The sequence below is a fragment of the Alligator sinensis genome, unplaced genomic scaffold (assembly GCF_000455745.1).
Source record: "Alligator sinensis unplaced genomic scaffold, ASM45574v1 scaffold5_1, whole genome shotgun sequence".
NCBI classification, from domain to species: domain Eukaryota; kingdom Metazoa; phylum Chordata; order Crocodylia; family Alligatoridae; genus Alligator; species Alligator sinensis.
In genome coordinates this window covers 187876-213973 of record NW_005842213.1, presented here as the reverse complement: position 1 = coordinate 213973, position 26098 = coordinate 187876, and the positions used below count along the sequence as shown (strand labels likewise).

At 41.1% G+C, this 26098-nt stretch overlaps 1 protein-coding gene across 1 annotated transcript in view; it reads right to left on the bottom strand.

Moving 5' to 3' along the window:
* MUC2 (mucin 2, oligomeric mucus/gel-forming) overlaps positions 1 to 23052 on the bottom strand; it is an 88609-nt gene extending 65557 nt beyond the window's left edge. The window contains 16 exon segments of the mRNA XM_025207897.1: positions 897 to 1152; positions 3925 to 4051; positions 4982 to 5076; positions 5707 to 5871; positions 6620 to 6757; positions 9264 to 9333; positions 10484 to 10594; positions 12554 to 12692; positions 13027 to 13144; positions 14443 to 14568; positions 14933 to 15149; positions 15777 to 15886; positions 16262 to 16352; positions 16637 to 16751; positions 20808 to 21072; positions 22983 to 23052. Coding sequence (XP_025063682.1) covers positions 897 to 1152; positions 3925 to 4051; positions 4982 to 5076; positions 5707 to 5871; positions 6620 to 6757; positions 9264 to 9333; positions 10484 to 10594; positions 12554 to 12692; positions 13027 to 13144; positions 14443 to 14568; positions 14933 to 15149; positions 15777 to 15886; positions 16262 to 16352; positions 16637 to 16751; positions 20808 to 21072; positions 22983 to 23052 — 2213 coding nt within the window.
* Positions 23053 to 26098: the final 3046 nt, after the last annotated feature.

Genomic DNA, 26098 nt, shown 5'->3' with positions numbered 1-26098 from the left:
ACAGTATTATTAGGCTAATGTGCAGTAAGCGTCTCAGGTAAATGTGCCCCATAAAAACCTGTAAAGTAGACTAGAGGTTCTCATACGGTGGTCTGCAGACCACCACTGGTCCGTGAGCTCCATTCAGGTGGTCTGCAGAAAGGTGACCTAAGGCTAAAGCTGACAAACATTACACCTGACTTCCCAGACCTTTGCTAAAAAAAAGCAGGCACATCCATTGCATAAGAAAGGTAAGACTACCGATCTTAAAATATGAGTTGTGTGCTTTGATTTGTAGAACAAAAATAAAGTTTATTAAGCGGTCTGCCAAGACCTTCAGCAATTTTTAAGTGGTCCGTGAAAAAAAAAGTTTGAGACCCACAGGCATAGACTATAACAGTGATGACAGGCCAAAAGTTACCACTACAGGCCACCACTCACCTCAGAAAATAAACACATGTACTATATATAAAAAATAAATGAACTGATGGATTGATAGATCGGTAGACTCATATATCTTGTTTTGGCAGGTGGTTGGTGGGAAATGTATATTATCAGTAACGTTCATACTGAATTTTCCTGCATACAACATGCCCTGAAATATAATAGGCACCTTGTTTTTGAAAGGTCTTTCCATGTAGTAAGTAAGTAAGTAGTAGCAGATAAGGAACAGAGCCTGCTCACTGTTCTGCTCCCTGCATGACCGGCAGATTTTACCTTCACTTTTGCTCATAACTAACAGAAACTGTTCTTATTACATTTCCCATATATAACGCTCTCTCTAGTTTCCAGCAGCTGTTTTTCTGGGAAAGTGTGTGTTGTGTGCAAGAAGATTTGGTATATGGGTGTACTTAAGAAGCAAAGATAAAGAGAAGTGGGGCTTCCATCTCTGCAATCCAAACTCAATAACAACATACCAGCGATCTTCATTTCTCAAAATAACAGTGCCAGCGTCTAGGTATTCTCCCTTATAGTAGCATGAGCATTTGGAGATAGGCACACACACACTCTTTTCATTCAGGTAGGTGTTATCAGGGCAGCCACAGCCATCCATGGGAATGGAGTCATGAGAGCAGTGCTTATTGCCATCAGTAAAGGAGCGGCAGGTGTATTGACAGGTAGTCAGATTGTAATGGAAGATCTGGCTTGCAGGGCAAGAAGCAACTTCTTTTCCTGGAAGGGGAAAAAATATCTGCCATTTAGGGAAAATATTGGACCTAATAAACTTAAAAACTTTCCTTCTAGTAACACTGGGCACATCTAACGTGAGCATTAATGCTCTGCGGTTACTGCACATTAAGTTTAGTACCTGTAATACCAGGCAGGTACTACCTACGTACATAGTACCTGGCACTACTGCACAGTAGCACTGATGCACCCTTTTAAGTGATGCTAATGTGCCGTAAACTAATTTTACTGTACATTAACGCATTATTATGACTTTTGCTGTGACATACTAATGTGCAGTAGAATTAGTCTACTGCACATGATCATCTCATGTAGACATACTCACTGACTATGAAATATGCAGCAATAACAAAAAAAGTAGTCTACAATTGCATGTAAAATTCCATGCTAATTAATGACTAGTTTCGCCCTTCATTTTTTACTCTTTTTTTTTAGAATGATAAAAGTAATTTTTTTAGAAGTATAAAACTAAAAAGTAATATCATTCACATTCTAAAAGGTATTCATAGAAGTTAGAGGCTAGAAGGACCTCACAAGATCATCAGGTCCAGCCCCCCTGCTCTAAGGCAGGAAAGACTGCTGAGGTCAGATGACCCCAGTGAGGTGTGTGTCCAGTCGTCTTTTGAAAATCTCCAGGGAAAGTGACTGTACCACCTCTGGGGGGATTATGTTCCAGACTCTGGACACATGAACCATAAAGAAGTTTGTCCTTCTCTAATCTGAAGTGATCTTCTATCAGTTTATGACCATTATTCCTAGTCCTCTCCTGGGTTGCCTTGGTGAACAAATGTTCTTCTAGCCCCGATGTTCACCTCTTATATACTTAAAGGCTGCCACCAAGTCCCCCCTTAGTCTTCTCTTTTCCAGACTGAACAGTCCTGTGTCCTTCAGCCTCTCCTCGTATGGTCTGTTTACTGCTCACAGGCTCAGCGTTTACACATGCTCCTGGGACCTCAGCATGTTGAGCTAGGGCGGCACAGCCCCAGCTGGCAGGGGGCCTCGGAGTTCAGTCTGACAGCCTGAAGCTGCTCCACCCGAACCCAATGTGCTGCAGAAGGGATGACTGAGACATGAGAGTGCTACAGTGCAGGGATAGCCAGCAGGCAGCCCCTACACTGTAGCACCCCTGTGCCCCAGCCAGTCCCAGTCATCATCTACATGTGCATTGCAACAAAGTAAATAACTCCACCGTACAATAGTATTTGTGTCAGGCAGTACTATCCTATGGCAGAGTTAACTAGTTTTTCTTGACCTAAGAGGGATGCACTTGTAGGCAGTGGGCATATCTATAACATGCTTTACTGTGCAGTAGACTAATCTACTGTGCAGTAAAGCATCACTGTCTGTACATGCGCACTATTTACTGCACAGTAAATTAGTCTACTGCATTGTTAGCTACTACCTGTAAATACAGGTACTAAACTACCTGCACTACTGTGCAATAGTGTATGTGTAGACCATGACCAGGAGCAATTTTTTTACTGATGAGCCCCAGCACAAAGGAGCCACAGGGGATGGGGAAGTCCCCCGGTCCTGGCGCTGCTCAGCTCCTGAGCAGTGCCAGGACAGGATAGCTCTCTATCTGCCCCCCGCATCCCAGCGCTGCTCGGTTCCTGGCTCCCCACAGGACTGGGGAACTTTCTACTTCCCCACTCAGCTGGGGGCTTGCTGGGAGCTCTTCCACTTCTGGGGCAGACCTCAGTCAGCCCCCAGCTAGGCAGGAAAACCCCTGAGAAGCCAGGGACTGGCTGGCAACTGTCCTGCTTCTGGTGCACCTCCCAGCCAGCCCCTGGCTGGGTGGGGAAATCCTCACCCACAGGATCTGGGAGCTAAACAGCACTGGGACTGGGAAGCTCTCTGCTTCCCCACCTAGCTGGGGACTAGCCAGCAGCTGTCCTGCTTCTGGGGCAGCTCCCTGCAAGCCCCTGGCTGGGTGGGAATTTCCCTACCCAGCCGGGGGCTGGCTGGGAGCTGTGCCAGAAGTGGGACAGCCTCAGCCAGCCCCTACCTGCACAGGGAAGCCCCTGGGCACAGGACTTGTTCCCATGTGCACAGGGCTGGGAGAGCTCTGTAGAAGTAGCTGTCTCCCAACCCCATGCACATCAGGACCCCTCTGTCTTCTGGGGCCAGGAGATGGCTGCTGCCTGGCCCCATGCACATGAGGACTGGTCCTCATGCTCCCTGCCAGCCCCTGGGCTAGCACCCAGGGGAGCTTGGAGATCCCTCTGGCTGCTTCAGGGAGCCAGAGCAGCATAGGAGCAGCCTTGTACCAGGCTGCTCCCATTGGGAGCAGATTTGCTCCCAACAGGAAGCACATATAGACATGGTCCCAGGGTAGGCATACTGCACAGTAAAATACTAAGCTTTTATAGCATTAATAGCACATGTAGACATGCAAAGTGACACTTGAGTGCAGAGCTAATGAGTCGACTTGGCAGTAAAGCACATGTGTAGATGCCCCCTGAGCCTCTCAGTGGGCCAAGTCTATTGTGTGGTGCAGCAGGTGGTTTGATCAATGGCTAACCAGTGGCCTTGTGGTCAGGAAATATTTTCCCCAGCTTGTAAAATGGCCTTATTAACAAAGGAGACTTAAAGATTATCATATTAAATATCATTATTTTCATGTATTCTCCTTAAAATGTCTTAGACATCTCTTACGAATCTTCTAACTCAAAGGGATTAATGTAAATGTACTAACAGCCACCCTGTCCCATTCCCTGTGGTTGATTTCAAGGCAATTAGCGTTTCAGCACTTACTGCAGACAGTTTGTCTCCAGCCCCACAGCATAACTCCTTTGAAGGCACAGGCCCTGGCATACGAGGAGAGGGCGGCACATAAGCATTCTTCATTTTTCTTACAGCTGCAGGTGTCATACTTGCATCTCTGAGATAGATAAGAACAAACTGTAAACAAGCCTTTCAGGACAATGATTAAAAATCTGGACCTTTAATAGGGTAACTGAGAGATGTCTAGAGCTTTATTTTTATGTGGCTTGCACTCACTCCCACAATTAGAGAGCACAATTGAATGAACTGAGAATAGATGGAGAAAGCACAGATGGTACATAGTCTTATTTCCATTTGGTCAAACAAGAAAAAAAACTAGATCCAATCCAAACAGCCAAACTTTTGACACTGAAAGTTAGCCACTTGTACAGGCTGTTTTAGGGGCTCAAATACTTTTAATTGTCACAACTGAGATGTTCAGAGACCCAGGAAAATGAAAAACAAACAACAGCAAATAGTTAACTGAATGTGTCAAGATGTTTACAAAGGTTCAGCTTAGTTTCTAAAAATGGAAAACGGTTTATGAGTTTCTTTCTTTTCTCTCCAGATTGCTCTGAATGTCATTGCTCTACCTGGTTGCCAATAGGAGGTGATGGACCATGAATACATGGTGTGCCAATTGCCTGATGTTAATCCCACAAGCAAGGAAGCAAAATAGATTGTGTATTAAGACAGAAAACTATATTGCATTAAAATATGTTTAACTCTTGGTGGAACAAATGGACATTATGGCTCCATATTTCTGCATCTTTTGAATTCATGAAGGAAAATCAAAATTCGCACAGTCATTTGAACATAAAGCAAAGCAAAATAAATAACCTCCCTTTTCTAAAATAACATTCAATAAAAAAAGCCCACTGTAAGAGTATGGGGTGCAGGCAGTGGAATCACACAGGTGATCATTGCAGATTTGTATCCACTTTTATACCCAATTTATTCAATAATCCCTACAAAATGTGTACATGATAAAAACCTGTCTGAATTAGACTGGCACCAGAAGGTGTCAGTATAGCATAAAAATACCTACCTTATAATATTCCAGAGGATCGATGACTGAATGACATTTAGCAAAAGGACTCTCTGAATGTTTCAATAAAGAACACCACTGCTCAGCATAAGATGCTATAATAAAAGAAGGGAAGAGAAGGAATTATGTAAGAACAGTTGTCACATCAAATTACCTTCTTTGCACTACTCCTTGTTGTATTATATGGTCACATTATGTTATAAAATGAATATGTCTCCAAAATAAAATACAAATAAAAACCGTAAACATGTTTGGAGTGAAGATGTAAAACAGAATCATCATAAAGTTGACTACTGTGCCTGATTCAAATTTTGTGGCATGCACACTTTAAAAATAATATCCTATTACTTCAGAAAATCTAGAGAGAATTGCCTTGCTGAAGTCCTTGATTGTCCAAACCCCCCATATCAGATAACCACAAAATAAGATTGAGTTTAAAAAGCAGCAATAATAATGGAAATGTGTACTGCTGATCTAGACAAATATTACAGTAAATAAAAAATCTCCCTTCTGTGTCTTTCAGAACAGCCTGACCTCTATAATTTCCTTGTGAACTTTCCATCTATTCAAATGGAAAGCAACAGTCAGGAGTCATAGGCAAGCTCATCATATTACAGACAATCCTTACGTCAGTCCCCTAAATAAAGATTATTTCTCTATACAGACTGTTTGTAGTTCGACCAGGTGTAATATATAAAAGACTGAGGAATACTTAGCATCCTTACCACTTTCAACACTGAGAGTGCAAGGGTCTTCCAACCGATCCACTTTGTCATTACAAGTAGGTTGTGCCTTCCAGGTGTTGGCAAAAGCAGAGCCTGTAGCTTCTATCAGTCCACTGACTGTTTTAAAGTCATCACCTTCCATCCCATTGAAATTCCCACAAAGACCTATTTAGAAAAATATTTTAAATTACTATTCACATTTGTGAGAGAACAAAAGAGGAAAGGGCACATCTGACCATGCAGTTTCCAGCAAGAAGTTCATGCAAGCAATTTATCCAACTCAGCATTAAATTACTATTGTAGTGATCACAGTTTTTGGCATCCCACTTTGACCTGAGCTCTGGGTAGGGGGTTTTCACTTGGAGGTCTATGTCTTGGGAGATTCCCCTGTTTAATTTTTTAATAGTCTCTGATGCAATAATCTGCTAAGAAAAACAATCTGAGCCTTCTTATATGGATGATTAAAAGCTCGACTCAGCGGAGCAGTGGGGAATATATTCCAGGCAACAATTTTGCATTGATGTAGGAATGATAGGCCACTTTCGTTAATAATTCTTCTGTAAAATGTTTGAATTTTGGAATCATTCCTCACTAAAGCTTTCAATTCTGTTGTTGCTGTTCAAACAGGATAAGATTTCTGTTCATAGGGCTGGCCAAGGAAAAGAATAACAAGCTTAAAGAAATTTTACTTGGCATGAAAAATATACATTAGTGAAGTCTCTGCTGGCATCTTGTAAGCACATAATTTCCTTAATATCTTAATTAAAATAAAAGGTTACATCAACTAGTGGTTTTTCTTTTTAACTGTGCCAGTAACAAGCACATTTCACCAAGAAAATTAAGAAAACAGTTGTTCAACTGTAAAACATTATGGCTAAATCTGTTTGAAAGCTGACTTTAAGTGGGCACTTGCCTTGCAGTTTTCCGTGGGCAGTCTGATTCACAATCACAAACAGCTGCATGACTGGAAGCAACTGAATCTGTAGTCTAAGACCAAAATCCGTATGCACAACGAGGTAGTGTGAAGATGGTTGGAAGACTGAGAAGCTTGCTGGAAAACACAAGAGTCGTGTTTCAGATACTTTTTTCTAAATGTTTTTCACATGTTTGTTTGTTTTACCATCCAAGATTACAGAAGTTTCAGAATCAGGAAAACATTAGGGTGCTGAGTCACCGTATGCCATGAAAACTGCAATAGAGAAGACCCAGAAACAGACCTCTTCTGTTCTGTTCAGATAAACACTGATCACTTAGAAACAGTACCAGATCCTGTTCCCTTCATAAGTAGGCTATTTAGGATGACTGAACTCTACATTAGGACTAGGAATCAAACTCCAATCCTTTTCATGAGAGCTCATAGTGCTAAACATGCTGCTCGTATGCTGCTTTATTTGAAGTTATATGAACAGGATAGAGATTTCGACAAAATCATTAGCTCTACCTATAAAATATGTAATAATAAATTGGAGCTTCCTCTCCCTGCTCAGGTTCCATTTGTTTCTATTTCTTTCTCAAGATCTTTTGTTTCTTTTGTTTCTCAAGATCTTTTCTTTGTTTCTATTTCTTTCTCAAGATCTTCTTGCTTTCACCATTTCTTCCATAGGCTGGTCAGTTTACTTTTCTTGCTTTCACCATTTCTTCCATAGGCTGGGCAGTTTACCAAAGGATTCAGTATTTCAAGCATCACAATGAATGCTATGCATCAAGAAAGGGACACTAGTGGCAACAACCAAGGGACCAACTCACACTATCCTTCTGCAGGCTGAAGAATTGCTGTCAGGGTGAGCCATTGTTCCCCAACACTAGTAAAAAGATATTCCAGGCATATTCCTTTTGTCCAGACCAGAACGTGCTAACACAAAATATCAGGAGGAGCTAAGGGTCAATTTATGCCCTTCAGCCAGCAGAGGGACAGAGGGCAAGGTTGTGACTCTTTATCCCCCCTTCTTCCATAGATCATTGCAAGAATGGATATGTTATATTACATCAACCTGAGGCATCAGCCAATTTTAAATCTTAAACAGAATTCTAATTTGAATAAGAGAAGCACCAAATTGACCCCTCGTATTTCTAAGACAGGGAGAACGCTGAATTTAGTGCATGCGCTGAAGCTACATCAAAAGAACAAAACAAAGAGCTGCTTTTACAACTAACCATTTATTTTTAGCATAGACTTTTCCAATCATGTGTATTTCCAAGCAAAAGTTTCTTCATGTTATTGCTGCAAACAAGTGTCAAAGATGGTAATCACCCATGTTCTTCCCATCTTGCTAAATGGGAGAGATGTGCCAGTGTAGAAAAGGGCATGGCAATGTGGAAAAGTTTGAGAACCATGGCCTCAGACAAATGGCAGCTATATTGTGGCTGTGGCTGCTGATTCCCAAGAACTGAATTTGGTGGATGTTAAACAAGCTATATATAGGCACTATATAATCAAGCCATAATGGAAAAATCAATAGGCCAATCCTATAAAATCAACACCAGGAGCTGGGGCTCATGGTCCTCTTGTGGTGAGTCATATGATAAGAGGAGGCTATATATTAAATTATACTGCTTGTTCCGTGAAGTACTTTACTCTAGATCCTTTCCACCAAATACTTTAAAACTGCTTGCCCCTTTGTGTTTGTCCTCCCTGCAAATGAACTGTCTTTGCCAAAGGTGGCAGTAACCAAGAAGCAGTGCTGCTTACTGACTGATGACTCGATATCTTAATTATGCATAACTGGCAGGAGTAAACATTTACAGATCCTTTGAGTGATTGTTCCAGGGCCCTCCAGCTGTCCTCTGTTTATTGATCTCCTTCAAGAACCCTTACAGATCCTGGTCACTGAAAAAATTTCTGAAGTTGTAAAAGGCTGAAGGTGACTCCTTCTAGACACCAATGGCATTGTTCTTTGCATTAGCCATGAAACTAGTGTATAAAGTAGCCACCAGATGCCTTAAATCCAAGCTGATGACTCCAGTAACCTCTCTGCCTAAACCAGCTCAAGGACAGGGACAGATTGTTTAAAGTCAGCCCACAAGCCAGAAAAAAGGGGGAAACAGGAAGCAGAAAGACGAAAAGGATCCTCCTACTGGAACTTATATGTTATATGTAAACCAACTCCCTCCCTGCCCCATCCTGCTTCTCTCTCCTCCCTCAATGAGAGCAAAAATCATCCTTGAGTTCGCTATGACATTGCTGGCTCCATATCAGTGAAAGCCTCATGCATCTCCATGGCCTCCACTACTGAAGTATTATCAGCCCCCTTGTTTTTAAAGATGGGAGGCTGAGATAGGAGGACACCAAGTAGAAGACCAAGCAGCTTGCACAGAAACTTTGGGGGCAGAGGGGCTGTGCAGATCTGAGAAATCAAACAAGGCTTATTGGGTATCTGTCTTAAACCTATGAGCATCCTTCCCTCCTTGCTTACTTTCCCCACAAATAGCTGTAGTCCAGTGGTTAGGCCACAATGTTTTTCCAGTACCTCAGAAATGATCCCTCAAAGGCCTAAACGACAGCAAAGTTCTTTCCCTGATACGCTGGATGAACCAGGAGAGATGACCCCACTCCTTACCTGTCACATGGGGCAAGTGAATCACCAGCTCATTCAGTAACACTGTGCCATCTGCTTTGAAAACTACAATCTGTAGAAAAGCAAAGAGCAAAAAAGTTAAGTTACTAGGCTTTGTGGACTCAGAATGGGAAACATGCCTTGAAAATTAACCTGAAAACTGGAGAGGCACACAAGGAAATCCCTATGTTGTGCAGGTAAACTGTGATGAGAATATAGGATATATGAAAGGAGGAATCTGACTGGTTAAGAAACATTCTGCCTGTGCTGACATCCACTAAGTCTACAAAGATTTGGGCTTGCCAGTCAATGTTGATTTTATAGTAGCCTAAGGCAGTTTATAATAGAAATAAAACACCTCAAGGATTTTACTTATTTTGGTAGCCCAGGCTTGCCAGCTGGCATAATATATTGGCATTTAGGAAAAGTACCATGTTGATTTCTCCTATACATGTTGTATACTTGCTTACAAAATCAAATAATACTGTAAACTGGACAGGAATTTCACAGAATAATTGCCCTGATAACATTATAGCATGAACTTTTGGTAACACAAACTGTATTTAAAAGCAATATAAAGACCAGGAATACCATAGATGTATAGCAAGAATAGAGGCAAAAAGTCTTAGAGGTGTATGTACTCTCAAGATGGACATATTAGAGATACATAAAAAAGTCTCAATGGAAAAATAGGTTATACAGGAAAGAAATTTCCATGAGAATGAAGACCTAGTGAAGATTCCCAGTTTAGTCTCTCATCATTAGTGATACGTGAAATTCTAAAAGCGGAGAAGTTTGACCTGGATTAAACTTTCTAGTCACATGCCTCGTAGGTCAACGAATCCTTATGTATCCAAACTTAAATCTCAATAAAATATGGTATCTAGGACTTTCTTGTTCCTAATCCAATGGAAAATCCCATGAAGACAGCCGTGCAATATTTTCAGCACTAGGCAGAACCAAAAAAGAGATGAAAGAAAATCACTCAGTTTTTTTTAATTGTTTATCCTAGGTTTTATTTGAGTTTTGAACAAAGGGAAAGACTTGAATTGGTTTTCTTGCTTTTTCTTTTCCTTTTTTTTCCCTGAGCAGGATCACCCATCCACAGACAGGATCACCAGAGAGAAATTACCAAAAAAAGAAATAAATAAATAAATTAGAAAAATGATGGTAAAAAACATATTAAGATTCCATCTGCCCACCAGACCCCACAAAGTACTTACATTTTTTTTGTGGTCTATCAACAGCACAACATTCTTCAAACATGTCTGCTTGTCTTCGAAACTACAGGGACCCAGCTCAGCCAGGAGGGTATGGGAGTCATTGACAGTGTTCTGCAATCACAAGGGCACAGAAATTATTTGTATGGTCAAATATCGCTTATCACAAACTGATTTCAAACCAAGAAGACAAACAAGCGTATTTGCCCTTAGTATATACTAGTAGGTGCATTCATAAGAATATAAGAGCATAAGAAATGCCATACTGGGTCAGACCATTGGTTCATCTAGCCCAGTATCCTGTCTCTGATAAAGGGCAAATGTATAGTGCTGGAGAGTCCTGACACCCCAAACAGCCTAGTGCTGGGTGTGTTACTGCATTCCTCCCCCAGACAGACTGATCCCAAAAATAGTTCAGCCTGAATCACAGTGATTAGCATGTGAGGAAAGGTGGGTTGTGAAGGACAGTCTCAAGTGAGTGCGTTGAGATACATACAACGTGATAACACCAAGTGATGACCCCAGGTAAAAACAATTATCACAGGTCATAACTCAGAGCTTCCCTGCTCCCTACTCAATTGGCCAAGAGATAGTTATTTCACAGAAATGGGCAGGGATATAGAAATTTGAACCCAAGCTGTATAAAACTCTACTATGCAATTGCATAGGTTTGGAAGCCTGGAAATTACCTCAACTCTGAGGAGAGATTTTGAAGGTCCTGAGACCTCACCATCCCATAGTGAGTAAATCTATGTATTCTCTGCTGTATGTAGCTGCTATTGGTAATTTTGCCTGAGTGTTAAACCAAGGAATGGTTTTAAAGAACTTGTTTTGGCTTATCTTGTATTACTCTGGGTAAAATAAAAGCCCTCAGAGTCATCCTGGGTGTAACAGGAGAGCACTGAATTGGATATCTCTAGAGTGATCTAACCCCTATTCAGTAACCTCCCTGGCATGCCCCACTATTGGTTTAGAGATGCCAGAGAAAACATCCCCAGCCATTCTGTTCAATAGCCATTAATAGGTCTATCATCCATGAATTTATCTAATCCCTTTTTGAACCTGGCTATGCTACCTGCCTCTTCCACCCCTGTGGCAATAAATCCCACAAGTTAAATGTGTGTTGCATAAAAAGTATTTTCTTTGGTTAGCTTTAAGCCTGCCTCCTACTAATTCCAGTGGGTGCCCCCTAATTTTAGTATTCTGGGTGGCGTTGAAGTGCAGTTTCCTGTTCATGTGATTGTATAGACCTCTATCATATCCCTCTCTCAGCCTTCTCCTTTCCAAAACGAAGAGGTCTTAGCCTTTTTAGTTTATCCTAGTATAGCAACTTTCCTATGTCCCTGATCATTTTGGTTGCCCTTCTCTGTACCTTTTCTAAACTTACCACATCCTTTTTGAGATGTGGAGACCAGAACTTCACGCCAAGGTCACAGAATGGGCACACCATGGATTTGTATAATGACATGATGATGGTCTCCATTTAGTTTTCAAGACAGAGAACCTAAGTTTAGCTCTGAAAACACATATAGGTTTGCTCTGCAGAAGCTACATAGCCTTAAGGGGTATTGGTGCACAGAGCAAGAGTTAGTTGGCAGGATGTAGTTCAAATCAGCACACCCAGAGGTAATATAGACACGTCTTATTTCAGCCAGACACTATTACAGGTTTCTGGTAGAAGACTTCAGACCCTCAATGCAGATCTCTTTAAGCAGAGCTAAAACTTCAAGCTGTAGGTTCAGTTTTCCATTTGAAACATGCAGGAAATGTGCTCCTCTGGACTCTTATGAAACAAACTCCTAAATAGTGTACAGTGTACCTGTTTCATAGCTATCGCAGGGCCACAAACTGTTAAGTCAGTCACAAAAAATGGTGGGTGATCACAGACCCTCACTTCCTTTGGGGTGAGTGCTGGGATATCACATCTCACTTTAAATTCTCAAGCATGGATTCTGCAGTTTCCTTCTCCTCTATCTCAACAAGTGTAATGAAACAGTGATTTATGCCACAAAATTAGAGTGAATACACATTTGTAATTACTGTATTCTTAAAAAGGTGTCCAATATGTGATACCTTGGTTAGCACATAATAGCACTCTCCATGGAAGATGTATTTCTTCCCATCAAAAGTGGTAATGTGAGAGCCTCCTTCCAACATGCATGTCCCTGGACAGGGTAGATCATGGCATATCCACCTGCCTGAATCACAGGTGCTGTAGACACAAATAAGGAGTCAAAATATGTATACAGTAACAGAGGAACTCAAAACACTGAAAATTATGTTAAACAGGCACCATTAACATGGGACACCATGTCCCCAGGGGTTTTGAAGCTGTATCATTGACCATTGTTTTAAAATTTCTTTTCCACATATTACTGTCCCAGGAGGCCATAAAATTGGTTCACTGTTGTATCAGGTCACTGTAACACAAGCACAATGACATTGTGACTGTTTTCAGCTGAACAGCCAGAAATTAGCTGTCAACTCAGAGACAAGCCCATGCACGGCAATTCTAAGAAAGGTATGCACTGCACTGGAACGCTTACCATTCTTCACATTCATTGGCAATCTTTTGCCCGGGTGAATACAGTTGTCCATGTAGTTTACAGGAACATTTGCTAACAGCCACACAACCTTTCTCAGTCAGGTCATCATAAACAGTTCCTATAAAATCAACCAGCACACTCTCATTATTCACATAAAAAAAATTCAAATACCAGGACCTACCAATAGAGGAGAAACTCATAAGGCTGGACCTCACCCAAAGCTAAAGAATGAGGTTCACAAAGAAGTGAATGAGATTTAGCAGCACAGTTTTCATTACTTTTATTAGAGGACCTGGCTAAATTCCCTGTGCAGCTTTGAAAACCTCAGCCTACAAATGTATAAATGTAAATAAGCTACTACACTACTCTTGTGGAGATAATATTATAAAGGTATTTTCCCAAGGTTGGCAGTAAGATCTCAGAATTTTGCTTATGAGCTCACTGCCAAATACGATTAATATCTCCATCCAGATAAAATATATGTAAGAATACTCAATGGGTCATCCACAAGGACTGAATCCAGAGGCAGTAAATATAAGAAAGCATAACTCTTTACTACTTCAGTAACTGAACAGATTAATTATTTCAGAGGCAGTAGTAGGCTCATAAAACAATATATGTGGCTGGTCGTATGATAGAAGAGGAGCAAAGAGACCAAATGGGTTAATGTGGGTTAATAACAAATAAATTTTTATATAACTTTTGTAGAAATACTACGCCTAATTGATTCAGTTGCTAAATTCAGGGTGTGCATGGCAAGCAGCCCTGGAGGTCCAGGGCTCACTCCAGTGAAGTCTGTAGGCATGCAGCCCCCTGCTGGTGCGGCCAGCAGAGTGTTTGGTCCTCACCCACTTAGAAGTTGGATAGTCCTGATATAAATGATACAACCCTTTGAGACACACTGGATTGTCTACACGAGACATTTGCTGAGGAGTTGTCCAATTAGCTCTGCAGTAAACGTCTAGGTGTCTACATGTGCGGCCCTAATAAGCTGCAGGAAACTAATACACTCAACAACAGGGTAGTACTTGTAGGGTAGTACGTGTAGACGCTGACACAGGTGGCTGGCGCACAAGGGCACATCAGTGCGGGGGCTGCCTCCTGGCTAGCCCTGCACTGAAGCATCTTCATGTGTCAGCCAGCCGCTCTGCAGCAGATTGAACCAGGCAGGAGTAGCCCCAGGCTGGCAGGCTGACCTCTGGGGCCCCCTGCCAGCCAGGGCTCTTCCCTGGCTTAATGTGCTACAGTCCTGGGTGTACATTCAAACAGCCTATCCAGGAGCAATAAACTCCAGTACCATAAGCGCTGGAGTTTATTGCTGTACCTTAATTGCACATATTGGTGTGCCTACTCTGGAGTATACGAATAGACTTGAAACGAGATCTGCAGCCTAACCAAGGGCAGAAACACACCTACCTTCTGGGCAGAAACAGCCATCCATGTAGTGTTCTTCACAAAGGTTGCTGATTTCCAGGTGTGAACAAGTATCAATGCATGGGGAACTGCTTTCCTGGTAGACCATGTTTCCAGGGCACGACTTAGCTAAAAATAACAAAAAGAGAAGCAATCCATTATTAAAGAAAAAACTTTGGACTCCACAGAAATCAAAGTACAAATACTGGGCTCAAGAGGACTCAGTTTAGTTTTGTATTTCATGCATATATATTTCTGAACTCCTTTACATTTTTATCTTATTTCTTGAACTGAAGATGTTGGTCCCTTTTTAACTCATGTAAAAAATTCAGGGCTTTTATCTGAAACATAATGTCTAATTGCTGAATGAAAGACAGAGGAGGGGAATGGTAGGAAATGACTAATATATAAAATGGAGGAGCATTTTTAAATATTTTGCAGGGTTTCATCCATAAGGAGCTAGCTGCTCAATAAATTCTTTGAAATTGCTTACAGCATAATTTTTCTGTCCTCCAGTTCCTCGGCCGGCCTCCAGCATGAGAGCACTGGCGAGAGTATTCTGAGATGGTGCTGCAGAGGCAGAAAGCATCCTCAGCTTCCTGGCAGGCACACTTGTCCTGCATACATGCATTAACATACATTTCCAGATTCAGGCGGGAATGGCAGTCACTGAATGCTTGGGAAGTCAGTAACTGTGTGCACTCGTCATGCTGAGGAGAAGAAAAAAAGAAGGGTTTAACAGGCTTCAGCGCACTAAAGTTTCTAGAAAAGTTCCTTCTTGCTACAAGAATCCTTAGTTCCTGGGCTTGTCTTAGAGCCGTGAAAGTGGGACAGAGCTGGGTCATGGGTGATCTCTGGATAATTTCCTCTCAAAAACATGCATGTGAATGCATGGCCTTTTACCCGTTTGAAAGGGTCATATCTTGACTAGTAAAATGGAGTGAGATAAGCTCAAAAGAGAATGGATAGGCATTTGTCTGGGATATTGTAGTAACAGTGTTTCCTGTAACTGAGCGTGTTGCTGGACTGAATGACCCTTGACATTCCTTCCAGGACTATGATTCTATGATTCAACATTTTGTTATGGCTTTTTACAGGTCATAATAATAATAAGTGCTTATCCTGATGGGTTGTGAGCTTCTATATCCAGCAACTGCCTATGGGGTGTGATCTCAGTTTCTAAAATTAACTGATTAGCTTTGGGGTTAGTTGAGAACATAATAGTGCCTGCCTCTGAAAATGCCAAGTCATCACATCTCTGCACATAATGCTGTTGCCATAGTACAAGAATGTCTTCAGATTCCAACTATGTAAAATTCACCCTTGTGATTACTTACATGCTGATGGCAGGTTGTGACTTGCTGAGTTTCGTCTGGGTCTTCACATATGGAGTTGGGTGTGTTAATCTTGTGTTCATTTCCATATGTGATTGGATTGTATTCCATGTCTGCAATAAGCATAGCAAATATAGCAAAATGTACATTTGACTCCTGACACTAGCATTTTAACAAAGTGGTTATTATACTGTCAACTGTATCTTCCACATGAGTCATATTCTGAATACTTGAATACTACTAAGAAAACTCATTATTTCAGTAGTGAGCATAAAAATCCACACTAGCATTTACATGAGTGAGCACATCCAACTGGAAAAGAGTACTCCATTAACATTTTAACTGTGTGGCAATAACAAGAAAATTTCAGAATGATTTTTTAAGGTCTCATACTGTAAATTCTAAATTTGCCAATATGTGATGCTTCCACATATAGAATCTATAAGTTCACTTTCTGTGGCAGCTACCTGCATTGTCATACCACTTACCTCCAGAGATAAACTCATTGTACACCTGCTGTCCATTGTAATCCCCACAGAGACCACAAGTATGGTTATTAAACTTGGGGTCCAGCTCCAGCTAGATAGGGAAACCAAAAAACCAAAAATCAGATTACCTATAGCACTAAACATTCCTTTCTCTACTTTCCTTGACAGAGCAAAAACTTGTGTTCATGCTGTTCCCCAAACTCCATTCACATCATGAAGGAAGGACCTTCCCACTAAAGAATAAGCTACCTCCACATTTCCTGTTGGAAGAGTCTATTTAACACAGCAGCTCTGTTCAATCTATGCTACAGTGTTAAACCTAGACAACGGTTAAAAAAAGAAAGAAAAGAAAAAGAATTTCATTATCATACATACCATTAGTGAATCTTCACGGTTCCACATCAGAACCAGGCCTGCTCTTGCATAGACTTTAATGTAGACATCACTGGTCTCAATCAGTATACCAGACATGTAGTGTGGTGTCTTTACTCTGAAGAGAAGGACACCAGAGATTTTGCATTAAACCTCAATACAAACAACAGAAAGGATTGGCTTGAATATCTGAGCTGTTACATCAGAGATATCTGGATGCTTGGAGAAACTGATCTTTGTAGACAATCCCTTTACTAGCCACCATTTCAATGTGCCCCTTACAGACGTCCTCCACCATACTTGACTAAACCTTTTTAGTTGGGTTATAAATCACCTTCCTCTCTGATATACATGAGGCAACTAATATTTTCAGAAATTGCTCTAACCAGTATCTACTTTAGCTAGCCATGGAAATCCAACTCAGATTCTCATTTTAACAGCATCTCTGAGGACTTCTCTACCTGCTTGACCATTACACAGGCAAAATATGATAACAATCCAGGCATATGCAAAATTTCAGCCTACAAAAACCGACGCCTTTCTGAACAAGCTGGTCTTTAAGTTTGCACCTTGCCCTGCCTTCTCACTTCAGACAAATGTGGCTAACTCTCTCTCCCTGTCTTGAGAAAGGAAAGAAGGTAAAATTACATGTACCATCAGTCAAACAGAGCAATTGAATAAATTAACTGGGACAGAGAAAATATTCACTGCTCACCATATTCATTTTTTTAATGATAGAAAGAGGATAATTTACAGGGATACCAGAAGACATTGGTATGATGCAAGTCTATCAAGCAGAGGCCTGAGCAAAGAGGCTGCTAGATAATAAGATAATTTGCTACACATATACTTCATCACTGAATATCTGCCTTATGGTATACTGCATATACAAGCCATAATACAGAACTTAGGTCAGTGATAAAGAGATTCTAGCAAACAGCTTATCGCTATAAAGACTCAAGAGGTTGATATTTGATCAAACAAAAAGTACTTTACATTGGAATGCAGCCAAAAATGTTATTGCCTATGCTCACACGCATAAATGTATCATTGTTTACAATCTGCCCTGTCTTGTGACAAGGAGAAATGTATATCTTAATTTCTTGTCACTAAGTTTTTTTGCCAGCTAATTAGGACACCTTTTAAACACCCAAGCTTTTAAACTTCTAGCTAGCACCTGGGAACTCACAAATGCTTGTTATTACCACTCACTTGCAGGTCATACCATACACAGTGAAGGATGAACTCCTCTTCTCCCTCACTCCCCACTCCTTCCCATTTTCAGAAGAGAATGGTTAAAGCACTAGATATGTATATTAGTGAACTAAGTCTTTTGAGGGAGAGCTTTTCTTAATGCTATATCTGAAGTAGGAATCAGATCACAGGGATGTATAATAATTATGAGTCAAGACCTACTCAATTTGTGATTTTGTGGATTTTGCGGAAATTCTGAAGTTCGGCATTGTCCACAAAATCCATGAAAAAAAACTTACTAAAAATAAAATTCTTCATGGACACTGCATCCCAGCCGCACAACCCACCAGGAGAAGAGGGGGAAGGGGAGCTGCTGGCACGAAGGATATGGCTACTGCCCTCACCCCTCAATGCTGATTGACTGAGAGGCCTGCCTGTCATGCGGCTCCACCCCTCTCCACCAAGCAGTAGTGAGGGACAGGGGCACTGGGGCCCCTCAGCCAATCAGAGGCATGGGGGGGAACCTACCACAATAAGTCTGCAAAAATGGATGCCAACCATACAATCTGCCTGCAAAACTGGCCTCCTGCCTCCTCAATTTGGGTAGGTCCCAAATTATTAGGCAAACTCCACAGCACTAACTCTGGTAGAGCTCTGAGATTTAAAAAAAAATGTCCTTTTTTCTACTTTGCCTTTTGTCTTTGCTCTTTATTTTAATTTTCATCTTTATAAATGTTAGTGCCTTCATTCTTTGACTTCATAATTGGTTTGTTCTTTCCCTCATCCACGCATCTATGAAGTTATAGAAATCTTACTGAAAGGACTATCTGGAAAACATAGTTCAATGCAGATAATGGAGTTCCCAGTAAGGACTCTTATATACCAGGATGGTTCAGTATCTGCCCTGAAATGTTGTTTGGCCTGCCTCCGAGTTAAGCAGGATTCACAATGGTGATATTCTACAAATATATATAAGCTTTATTGAGCCTCAAATTCCAAGATAACTTATAGAAGCATAAAAAAAATTTAGGAAGTCACTATTTCCAGCACACTCTAAGTGATATCTTAACACCACTTCCAACCCTAGAGAAGTACTAGAAGCCCCAAAGGAATATGCATGCTAAACTTAGACCAGAATTATCCCATCTCCACCCCTTGGTAGCATGTGATCACCAGGTAATTCCATTTTATGATGGAATGAAAAAAAGATGTCACCAGATCTCCCTCCTGGGAACCCATCTGATTACCAGTAACATTCAGGTCGATATTTTGTGTACCTCAAGGCAAATACTAAAATGCAGCTACATTACAGGCTTCATTGTGCAGGCATATATAATGGCATATATAATATAATGATATTTTATTAGGGTTACCATACGTACGGGTTTTCCCAGATACATCCTCTTTTTTGGCCCCCTGTCCTTGTGCCCGTGTGGGTTTTTAAAATGCAAGCAGTGTCCAGGTTTTTGCTTTGCCTCTGCTTTTCCTGGGCACATGCAGCGTGGATGCTTGGGGCTGACGGCAGCAGGCAAGGTGATTGGCTGCCAGGGGCCAAGTGCTCTGCACATGGGCCCCAGCAAACTGCTCCCAGGTAAGTGTGTGTGTGTGCACACAGCAGAGCTGCATGGGCAGCGGGGCTGAAGGGGCAGGGAGGCAGCTCATGAGTGAGGGACACTGGCAACGCTGGGGGGACAGGGGCTTAGGAGTGAGAGGCAGAGGCAGGCATAGGTATATCACTGCCCCACCCCCCACAATCCTATACCCCTCCTTTTCCTCCCTCCTCCCTCCCACAGGTGTCCTCTTTTTTGATCCTGGAAATGTGGTAACCCTAATTTTATATGACAATGAATCAGACACCAAGAGTAGCACCAAGAAAAGCAATAGAGGAAATTAAATACTAAAAGGCAGTAAATCGTATATGCAGTGAAAACCTGTTCTACAAGCCTTCTTTTAAGAGGGTTTTAGTGATTTATGAACAATGTATAAGAGAAGAATAGGCTCTGCACACACAGGAGCTGCATGGGATCCTTTAAAGGACCTCTAAAAAGTTGCCTGTAAATTTCCTTTTAACAGTTTGATGCATTACTAAATTCTCTCTCATTTGGGGCAGTAATATATTTTAAAAGACTTCACAATATTCCTGTACATATATGTTGCCTTAGTGCCTAGAAAATAGTTTGTTATTCTTTATTCCTTCCATCAGTATTCACTGGAGCAGGTTCCACAGTTTTATCAAAACCTGGGTTCCAATTAAAGGGAGAGTGTTAAGTACAACAACCAAAACCACAACATCAGTACCTTTAACATGCTAAAATATGTTAATCTTGGCTCATATTCTGTCACCCTGGCCCCTAGGAGCAGTGCCTTACTCTATGAGTGTTCATTCTTGCACAATAATGCACTACTCAACAGGAGTAATGTTGGCAGGCTAATGCCCTGTATGATCACATTACAGGAGTAGGAAAATGCCATCACTTAATTGGGAGAGAGTCTATTACTTTTAAGCCCCAACACTGACCTGAGTTATAATTGGTATAATCTAGTGAAGAATGCCCTCTAGGATTTAAATAACTCAAAAGAAGAAAAGAAAAAATAATCCACGTTTTTTTTGCTGAGAAGTAAAAACACCTATGTTAGTTTATGCAGACCTGTTGAACCAAATCCATATAAATTGGCATAGGTGCTCTGAAAATGATGAAGCTGTGCCAATTTCCATCGTATAAGGATGTGGCCCATGTTTTGTGCTCTGTCACACACAGCCAAAAATAGAACAATTCAACAGAAAGATTGTCTCAGAGATCTACAGAAGCTAGCATTGATGCTAGTGCATGCAAGCAAATATAAGTCATCGCCAATGTTTCTTTTGACACATGAAATGCTTGCAATACATGCTTTCAAGTGATATATTACATTACATAATACTATCTCTCATAGAAGTTTACACAGTTCCTGGAAAGATTAAAATACTAGAAGAACTTACATTTCTTCATCCACCGCAGCATATTTGTGGGTGAGGTAGATTTTAACATCCTTAATTGTGACAAGGACATTCTGGATTTCAGGGTGTCCTCTGCTATTCAGACCACGTTGAATATGGACAGAAAACTCCTTGTAAGTCTCTCGGCAGTCGGAAGCAAACCTGTATGTGCAAAGGCCCGGAAACTGATAGACATCACCATCAAAAGTTTTGAAATGATGGTTTCCCCAGGTACTGCAGACATGGTGGCCGTGGTTTTGGCTTCTACCTGCTAGGTGGTAGAAAAGACATGAAAAAAAAAGGAAAGAAATTAAGTAGCAGGCATTCTCCACTATTAAGCAACATTTTACTGTAGAAGAGTGGCACGTTCGCACTTTAGTTGCAAAATACAACTAGGTTTACAAGAGAAAGTAAACTGACACGGTATGCATAGCAAGTCATTTATAAGTATGTGCATGATGTCCTGTAAAACTCTAGCCAACTCTAAATCTCTAGCATTTGCAAAATATGCAGAAAAGATCTGAATTTCTGGGTCCCTCTTACCCAGATGGATGAAAGCTGTTGACTGCTTCAAGCAGAGCAGTTTAATACACCTATAATGAGTATAATATTTCAATACCATTAAGCTACCATTTAGCTCTCATGCCAAAGGTATTAATTTATTTTAAATCACTGTAATTATTTTGTGGTTAATACTTTTATTATATACATTCCTTATGGGAGTTAGTGCTTTGATTGTTCCAATATCTACCAGAAGGGAAACAAATGTATTGAAAAGCCAATCAAGCCCCTATTATTCTGTGCAGAAATGTTGTCCTGTCACAAAATAATGTGTGCAGAACTCGAGTTCATTATTTAAACTAGAACTCAGAACTTATAGTATGATCAACCTTCACAAGGAGACAAGAGAATATACTAAGAAAAAAAAAAAGAAGTATTATGAAAGGAGGAGTTTGGTACACTCCTTTATATTCCTGCCCCACTTTTCCACATCAACAACTGATACAAATTTTACATGTATTGTTGCAGATTAGATTTGAGGCTTTTGTACCAAATCTTTGCATAGCAAGAGAACACTGCTAAAATAGTAAGAGGACACCTCTGATTTCAGGTATATGCATTCAAATCACAAGGTTCATTGTGAAAAGGCTCACTTTAAACTTTGGATTTTGAAGGCACTAGCTTCACTGTATTTACTGCATGCAAAAAAGCATCGTATTTACACTTCATGCATCTAGTTCAGTGCTAAGTTTCTCGAGAAATTTATAGATACTGTTTCCTCTGGGAGGTCATTCAGGGATTCCCAAATTCCCCTCTTTGAGTCTTTGTATTCAACCAAAGGCTCAAGATGCTTCTTTCTCCACATAAATTCTTCCAGAACCCATCTTTGCAGAGGTCTGCATCTGATAGAAAACGGAATGGGAAAGCAATGCTCCATAACACTTGCAAATTCAAGAAACAAAGGACAAAGCCCCTGATCCAAATGCTAATCAGGAGAGCATTACCTGTCTGTCCTAAAATGCTTGCTGTGGTGTAAATAATAGATATTTATTCCATGACCTTACACCCATTAAATTGGAAACTTATTTTTAGGAAGATAGAATAAGAAATAAACTGGGATTATTAGAGCAATGGATTGAAAAAAATGTAACATTTTGCCAAGTGCTACATAACCACCTTTGACAAAGGAAGTACAAAACACTTTTTCAGTGTAGCCAAATGCACAGATTTCCATAGATCATAGATGCTAGGATTGGAAGCGACCTCAACAAATCACTGAACCCAATCCCCTGCCTAGGCAGGAAAGAGGGCTGGGGTCAGATGACCCCAGCCAGATGCCTATCCAGCCTAGGATCTTCATCTCCTTTTTTTCTAACTCCTGTAAACATTTATACTACACAATTATTGCAGTTAAAACTGTCTGAAAACGTAGTAAGGAAAAATAATGTTATTTTTCCATCAGACTAGAGACCAATATGAAGGATATAGCCATTGAGCACATCCAACAGTATAGAATTGCTCTCCAAAAGAGCAACATCTATTTCACACGAAGCATCTATTTCACATATTCAATATAAAGGTAATTTAGCCATTTTAAAATTCCTTTAAATTATTCAGTTGCAAGTTTCCATACTTTTCCATTAGAAGGTTCTTCCATAGACCATTTCCAGTTCTTACCTGTTTTATATTCCCTTGCATAGGAAAGAGCCAGCCATAGGATAAAAAGGCTGGCAAGTCTTAGCCCCATAGCGGCTAAGGTGGGCGAACTGAGAATGCTTTCTGGAAACTTTTCTTTATATAATACCCACTTGTGCAAGTAATGCCATCAGAGGGGAGGAGATGCTTCAGGAGGAGGAAAAGGAGGAGTAAAAAATGGGTGTGATATTTACTAAAGCTAGCAAAGTAAATAGACATGGGCATTTTTCATTGTAAAATGTGGAATATGGCATGCAGGGTATAAAACAATATTGATTCACTTGTCATGCCAGTTACTTTTATTTGCCTTTTTATAATTTGACTCTCCTACAGGATGCTATTCTTTAAATTCCTTCAGTGCCATTGAATCTAAGATAACCTACAATAACCTCTGTTAAAGAAAGTGAATATTTTAGCGCCCAAACAAGAAAATCCATTAAATGAAACTCAGTTGGGGATTCCCTACAAACCTTCTCTGAAGCCAAGGTACCTTTAATATTTTTTTTCATTACTACTCATTTCATTATTATTCAGAATTATTTCTGTAAAAAATAAATAATGTTTGTAGAGTGCCATAAAATGAAAGTGATATTTAGGGGCTAAAAGATCATGTACCAAAAGCTAAAATTGCAGTTATGTATTGGGATTTCCTTTTCACGTAAAGTTCTGGGATATATACAAGGCTAGACTCGGCTTGTAGAGCACTTTGTGGGGTGATATCAGACAACCCAAGGAAGCTCATATTATAGCACAATCTCTACAAAACATCCCTGGCATTACGAGAATTTGCCAAGAGTTTATGGAAGCTCACACAAATTGCACACAAACATTTTAGGCTTTGAGAAGGAAAGCAAAATATTGTTGCCTACATCCATTGTCCTTTAGCCCAAGCCGTGTATTTTTAGGCTGGACACCTTTTAAAGTACTTTAATTGCTGCTTGCTTACTTGTGTCTTGCTTATAATCTATCACTCCCTAACTCCTGAGTCACCAGTCTCAAAAGGCTGTCAGATTGGCTTTAATCCATGAAGAGATAGAAGAGAGAGAAAGAAGGGTGTCTTTGTCTAAGTTTCAACATTTAAATTGAGCTCAAACCTTGATCTAGAAAGAACTGCTTCCTTTGCGTACCTTCTCTTTTTCTCTGAACCGTTCCTCAGAAAAGATCTCTCTCCAGCTCACTTTAGAAAGAAAAAACTCTCTCATTTTAGCATGTTTTGAACTCAACTACTTCATGGCATTAACCGGATTTATATTCTTCAGGCTCCTGGGCTGTTTTCTTTATTGTCTCATGCAAGTTTCTTCCTGCAGGGTCTTTATATAAATCCCTAATCTTTTCAGCAACTCATACTCTATTCCCTCCTCTAATTGCTCAAATTACATGTAACTAGAACTTTTAAACCTTTCAAAGCAGCCAGCAAAATGCTTTATGCGCTCTTCCTCTCAAAGCTATTTTAATCAGAACACGTTATCAGTACTAGAAATATCCTCAGATGTTGACAAAAAGGGTGTTTTCCAGCTCTTTTAATGGGTCTGTCATAATTACTTGTGTTCCTTTCAGCCTCTCTAAATACATCTGATCCAGTGGTAGGCCTTGTGCCTTCACTATCTTGTGATGGAATTTTGCAGTTCTTCTCACTCCTAAATTGTACCCAGTGGATATGTCTACACGAGATGCTATGTCGCCGTAGCGATAAGCTATGGCAACATAGCTCGTTGCTATGGTGATGTAGCATCAGCAGGCACTAACCATGATGCTGCCACTATTGTGCAGTAGCAACGAGCTACTGAGCAGTTGCTTGTTGCTACTGCACAGTAGGGTTGGAAATTACCCCTTCACTGCACAGTACCAGCAGGTACAGCGCAGTCATTTAGTACTTGCTAAAACATCCTAGTACTTGCTACAGCACAACCTAGTACTTAAGCGAGTCCTAAATGACTGTGCAGTACCAATTGCATAGTGGGGCACATGTGTAGACGTGCCCAGTATTAACTCCCTCCTTGGTCTCACCTCCATCCTTGGCAAAGTCTTTGAAAAAATTATCAAGGCTCACATTTGCAAGAGCCCAGCAGGACAAATTATGCTGAGGGGAAACCAGCACAGGTTCGTAGCAGGCAGATCGTGCCTGACTAATCTAGTCTCTTTTTATGACCAGGTTACGAAACGCCTGGACACAAGAGGAGGGGTTAGACTTCAGGAAGGCCTTCGATACGGTATCCCACCCCATACTGGTGAACAAGTTAAGAGGCTGTGATTTGGATGACTATACAGTCTGGTGGGTGGCAAATTGGCTAGAGGGTCGCACCCAGAGAGTCGTGGTGGATGGGTCGGTTTCGACCTGGAAGGGTGTGGGCAGTGGGGTCCCACAGGGCTCGGTCCTTGGACCAATACTCTTCAATGTCTTCATCAGCGACTTGGACGAGGGAGTGAAGTGTACTCTGTCCAAGTTTGTGGATGACACAAAGCTATGGGGAGAAGTGGACACGCCGGAGGGCAGGGAACAGCTGCAAGCAGACCTGGACAGGTTGGACAAGTGGGCAGAAAACAACAGAATGCAATTCAACAAGGAGAAATGCAAAGTGCTGCACCTAGGGAGGAAAAATGTCCAGCACATCTACTGCCTAGGAAATGACCTGCTGGGTGGCACAGAAGCGGAAAGGGATCTTGGAGTCCTAGTGGACTCCAAGATGAACATGAGTCGGCAGTGTGACGAAGCCAACAGAAAAGTTAACGGCACTTTATCGTGCATCAGCAGATGCATGAAGAATAGATCCAAAGAGGTGATACTTCCCCTCTATCGGGCGCTGGTCAGACCGCAGTTGGAGTACTGCGTGCAATTCTGGGCACCGCACTTCAAGAGGGATGCGGATAACCTGGAGAGGGTCCAGAGAAGGGCCACTCATATGGTTAAGGGCTTGCAGACCAAGCCCTACGAGGAGAGACTAGAGAACCTGGACCTTTTGAGCCTCCGCAAGAGAAGGTTGAGAGGCGACCTTGTGGCTGCCTATAAGTTCATCACGGGGGCACAGAAGGGAATTGGTGTGGTTTTATTCACCAAGGCGCCCAGCTAGCAGACAGCAGATTTAGACTGGACATTAGGA